General features: G+C 36.4%; 1 protein-coding gene across 1 annotated transcript in view; it reads right to left on the bottom strand.

Annotated features, from left to right (window-relative positions):
• Window positions 1-1,321: 1,321 nt before the first annotated feature.
• Window positions 1,322-5,661, bottom strand: part of LOC107712398 (apoptosis-resistant E3 ubiquitin protein ligase 1-like) — a 41,371-nt gene continuing 37,031 nt past the window's right edge. The window contains exons 17-18 of the mRNA XM_016517638.1: window positions 4,542-4,717; window positions 1,322-3,131 (exon numbers count right to left, since the gene is read on the bottom strand). Of these exons, the coding sequence (XP_016373124.1) occupies window positions 3,029-3,131; window positions 4,542-4,717 (279 nt within the window). The 3' untranslated portion in view covers window positions 1,322-3,028. The remainder of the gene's footprint in view (window positions 3,132-4,541; window positions 4,718-5,661) is intronic.

Genomic DNA, 5,661 nt, shown 5'->3' with positions numbered 1-5,661 from the left:
TTTATTATGATAATGAACAGGCTGCATTGTCAAGGTAGCAAAGCTTAACTGTGTGCGTATGCGGCGCCGGCACAATCACTTAATTGAGTTTTTTCCTTCAAACAGTGGAAGCAACTACTCCTTTTAGTCATAAAGATAATCAGAATTGTAAAAGGTTTGTCGGGAAACAAATGTTAGTATTTTTAACGGTTCACAGACATTTATCCTTTCTAATTTAATTAAATTTGAATTTAAAATAATCTTGTCGGTTACCGGTTAATAATCGGTTAACGAGTGTCGGTTGTCGGTTAGGAAAAATAACCGAAATGAACATCCCTAATTGGGACACAGCTTTAGACAACTTAATCCAGATAGTCCGCAAATTCGTTTGAAGAACCAACTTAGCCTGAGATCAGTTATCATGATTAGAAGATCTGGCATCTTTCAAATCATCTCAGATGTATCAAGCGAGGTACGAAGAACGGCCCCCTGGATGAGCTTTGAAGAACCAAACAATCCAAGATCACACCAAATTGTCAACAATCAAATCCAGCTGAGTTAGCGATGTACGAAGAATGGGCCCCTGATCTTCACTGCTCTCACGGCAATATTGTATATTGTTCCCACAGCGATTCTTGCAATGTAGAGTGAACTCTCAATGGAGAAAGTCTCTGGTTAGTGTCTAACCTTGGTTTCCTGAGAGGGTTCTGCAGCGTTCGGTCTCAGATTCTGACGCAATTGTCGCTCTCGCTGCATTTATACTGCCTGCGAGCTTGTCAGTATTTGCATGCGATTTGCATAAGTAGCGATAATTGGCCAGTTTAATGAACTGGCAATCTGGCATTATCCTATTAGGTTTCAGGAAATTGGAGAAGGGGAGGAGTTCCCACAGTGATTCTCGCAATGTCTCTTTCTCGCTCTCAAAGAAGTTGAGGTTACGATAGTAACCAGAGACGTTTTAGGCTATATAACATCCATTGGACAGTAGATGTTATAAGGCCCGTTCCGATTCAGTTGATTTCTGTCAAAATTCCTTATAAATATCATAATTCCCTGCATAAAATTTGATCTTAACACAGTTAAGCTCACTCAGAGTATGTATTTTGTGCGTATGCATGCTTTAGTCATTTTGCAAATTTTAGTACAAAAGTTAGTGACAATGTTCATATGCATATTTTACGCACAAATTTGTGCCTGCATGCTTAGTGAATGAGACCTAATTAAACAAATTGAATGTTTTATGAATAAACAAGCCTGATAAAAGAGACGTTAAATTGTGGTTTAGTCATAAAGTAACACAAGGCTGAATATAGAGCTAAATAAGACAAAAATGCAAGGATTGTTAATGGTATATGTCTCTTTATTATACTTCAATTGTTTTCCCTCCTTTAGATACCCAGAGTCTTGTTTCTGGCTACTGATATAGTGCCTTTCTTAATGCTGGACTAAATTTGGAATTTTACTTTGTAGTGAAGCTAATCCATAACATTATGCTTTGGATTACAATTCCACATTTTTAATGACATTTACAATTAATAAATGAATATGTTTATGTTTTTTATTGTGTTGCATAAATAAAATATCAACTGTAGCCATCTGCACAGAAATGATGAAACCCAAGAGGATATCATGGAAAAAAAGAAAGCGTGTGTGTATTTATATATACAGTAGTCAACATTTGAAGTGGATCAAAAAAGTTCAAAGTTGTCCTACGACAAGTACGGGTATTGATTTGGTTTTAGGACAACTTTGATGAAAGGTTTTGATCCACTTCAAATGTTGACTAGTGTGTGTGTATATATATATATATATATATATTATGGGGAGAGAGAGAGAGAGAGAGAGAGAGAGAGAGAGAGAATAGCACAGTGTAACATCAAGGTAGTCATTTTTTAGCATTTTGTGTCCTTGCAAATGGTTTGTAGTGGTCATAAAAGGACACTCCAGATTTGCATGTGACCTCCTAGAATATTGCTACAGGCTCTATACAGTGGAAAACATTTCACTATTGTTCTTCAACAGTCAGCCATTGTGCATTGTTTTTTTTCCTCTCACAAATAGACTTTACTTTTGTAGCGGCATTAAAAGAACAAAATTTAAACAGCATCAGTTATGTACAAAAGAAGCAAAAATTATCATAAATCAATTATTAAATGTTGTTTGGGGACTTGTTTGGTATGATGCATAGATGTTGCTCAAAGATTTCAGAATATCAGTAGTTTTGCGGTAGGATCTTGTGCCTTTGTAATAATATTTTAGAACTAGCTACATGTTTTTAATGGACATCCTAAGCTAAATCTAATCATAACTAGTTTTCTACATATGCTCAGTAATAATGTCCAAAATGAAAACTAAGGGGTTCAAGCAGAGAGCAAAAAGCACATCTGATAAATCTGCTAGTCAGCTATCTGAAATATGAAACAAACATTTAACTGTTTCTGGGATGCCTGATCCCAAAATAGTTGAAACTGAAACAGTATGAACATCTCTGGACAAAAACAAATTTATAATTTATGAAATTCCCAAAGATGAAAAAAAAGATGGTAACACTATAATGTGTCCAAGGTCCCTTTTTCATAAATATCAAATGAAAGTAACAGGGAAAATATACACACTGTATAAGTAAAGCATACAATAAAATAGCAGTTATATACACAACCTTCCCTGATCAGTTAAGGCCCAAGTGTAGAGGGTATGCAGTCATTGCCAACATCCCTTAGTCTACTATGTTCCATAAAAAAAAAAACATTCTCTTTATGTCAAATGCAAAACAAGCATCTTGACACTTATGTAGGCCATTTAATTGTCTGCACTCAAATAGAAAGAGAGGCAACTATCGGAAACAAAAAAGAAAAATGCCTTTCTTCTCATTTTCATCTTGTAGAACAGTCTTTAAATACATATGTACATAACTCCTGAATCCTCCCAGAGGCATCTTGTGATCAAAGTCCTTCCTTTACAGTACAATGTAAAGTACACTGTGGTGACATGTTCGTGAAAAAAGGAGGTTTGGAGATAACTCTGTTTCTGCCTGAGCTGGACTGATGTTTCAAAGCATACCAAAGCCCTCACTCCCCTCACTGATGGCCAGTTTCAGTAGCTTGTGGAGCTCCTCGTAGGAGTCATATGTTGGGAGGCACAGCTGGTTAAAACTGGTTAAAACAGAACAATGTGGAAAGAGGGGTTAAACATGCAAGCCTAATATAAAAATATCACTTTTACCCATAGATGCATCCGACAAAACTATATTTATAATGCTAGAAACATTAATACAGTATATTTAAACATTTTTATTATATAAAAAAATCATGATAGTTATTGTTAAGTAAATAATGTTTTATTTTTTCTAATCAAATGGCAACAAGTGCAGAAACCTATTATGCAAAAATCACTAAAGGGGACCTATTATGCAAAAATCACTTTTATAAGGTGTTTGAACACGGTTGTGTGGCACAACCACCCTATAATGGTAAAAATCCAGCCACTCATTTTTTTATAATCCCAATAAATCATAAACAGTCTCTCAGAACAAGAAATTCCAGATTCTCCCTACGTACACATCATCTTAGGGAAAAGTCCCGCCCATTTGTGATGCTCTCTACCTTATTAGCATAAACACAGCCCTGATTGAGAAGCAGCAGTCCACCATTTTGTTTTCTTGCTGATGCTGCTTGTCAGCGCCAAAGAGGCATTAGAAATGTTGTGTTTTTTAGGATGCACAAAACAACATAGGAGTGTCCATAGACTCCCTCTTGAAGCTCTGCCCTCTTCTGAAAAGGGGGCTGGAAGCACCAGCTCATTTGCATTTACAGGGGCATAATAGGTCACCTTTAAGATGAGTATTAGTAATAAAACCACAACATAACTGAAATTTACATTTTTATGAAAATGATAGTTAAAGTTAGGCCCATATATATTTGGACACTGACACAATTTTCATAATTTTGGCTCTGTATGCCACCAGAATAGAATTAAAATGAAACAATGAAGATGAAATTAAAGCGCAGACTTTAAGCTTCAATTCAAGGGGTTGAACAAAATATAACATAAAATGCTTAGGAAATAGAACCAATTTTATGCAGAGTCCCCCCATTTTCAGGGGCTCAAATGTAATTGGACAAATAAATATAATCATAAATAAAATTATCATTTTTAATATTCTGTTGAGAAACCTTTGCATGCAATGGCTGCCTTAGTCTGGAACTCACCAAAGACTGGGTTTGGAATAGCCCATATCTGTCCATGAAATGGCTTTTGAGTCAATTGGCCAATTACTTATGATCCCTTGAAAAAGGGGGGAGGTACATATTAAAGAGTTGTAATTCCTTAATCTTTCCTCTAATTTTCATGAGAATACCCTCAAATTAAAGCTCACAGTGTGCACTTTAAGCCCATATTATATAACTGTAACTTGAACATGTTTTGGTCACCAGCTAAAATAACAAAAAATGTGCCTTTGTCCAAATATATATATGGACCTAACTGTATATCACATTTAATTTTGGGAAATGGATTTTGGTCCTTCTGTGGAAAAAAAGAAGTTGTTTGATGTGTGTGCTCACCAGGTGTGTGCAGTGGGCAGCGTGCTGTGTGTGGGAGCTGCTATAATCTGGAAGGAGGGGCAAAGCGTATTGAAGCCGCCAGGTGGGAGCTGCGAGGAGCCAGTGGTGAACTGCAACAAACGTGCCAATTCTTCCTGTGTGAAGGATGACACCACCGCCCAGAACCATTTCATTACCTAAACAACAGAACAATCGGGATGAGCTCACTTTAACACTTTCATCCCCTGCTGTGATCTCTCAGCATATTATTGTCAAGTCAAACAAATTCCAATATCAAGTCATCATATACAAAAATCATAGATATGTACAATAATTAACACTGGATATCATGTTAATGTGAATACAGTGTTGAAAAAGTGTTTGCCTCTGGATGATTTTCACATTGTCATTATACAGTATATTCAAGCAGAACCAAGGCATAAAAGTGACCAGTCACAAACAAAAATACAACCAGATGTATATATATATTAAGGCTGGTAATTTAACGCGTTAATTAGATTAATTAATTACACTGAAAAATAAAGCGTTCATTGGCCATAGGCGCGTTGGATTTGAAGCAGCGCTGCACAGACTGTATGACATCAAAAGCCAGCGAGAGCGATTCAAAAGCGTAAGGAGCCGTCTGTTCTCTATTGCTCTTGCGGTACTTTGATGTCCACACCGATTCAAGTCGAACAAGCCTAATGATTCAATGGATCATTCATAAAGAACCATTTACTTCACTCCTGAATGAATCAGCCATTTGAACGAATCAAATGAATGAATAAATGACTCGATGACTTAATCATTAAGACATTTACTGGCAGTTTTAGTTTATTATTTAGAGTATCATTTCATTAAAGTGCCCCTATTATTCCATTTTTAAGGTTGCTAATACTGTTTTATGAGTCTCCTAAAACAGGTTTACATGCATGCAAGGTCAAAAGACACGTTAGTTTTCTCAAAAAATAGATTTAATTTTACCTAATTTCTAAATGATTCGTAAACGAGTCATGCGAAGCAGTTCAAAGAATCAGTCTCTCTAAACCCCTCCGTTCCGTGAGCCCTCACTGCTGTGATTGCAGAGCTGTAGACAGATTAGCTCTGGATTGGTCTACCGCGTACAGCGCGTGTCGCAAAC

The sequence above is a fragment of the Sinocyclocheilus rhinocerous genome, unplaced genomic scaffold (assembly GCF_001515625.1).
Source record: "Sinocyclocheilus rhinocerous isolate Xijiao unplaced genomic scaffold, SAMN03320098_v1.1 scaffold2568, whole genome shotgun sequence".
Classification (NCBI taxonomy): Eukaryota; Metazoa; Chordata; class Actinopteri; order Cypriniformes; family Cyprinidae; genus Sinocyclocheilus; species Sinocyclocheilus rhinocerous.
The sequence above is the reverse complement of the archived record's forward strand: the minus strand, read 5'-3'. Positions and strand labels throughout refer to the sequence as shown.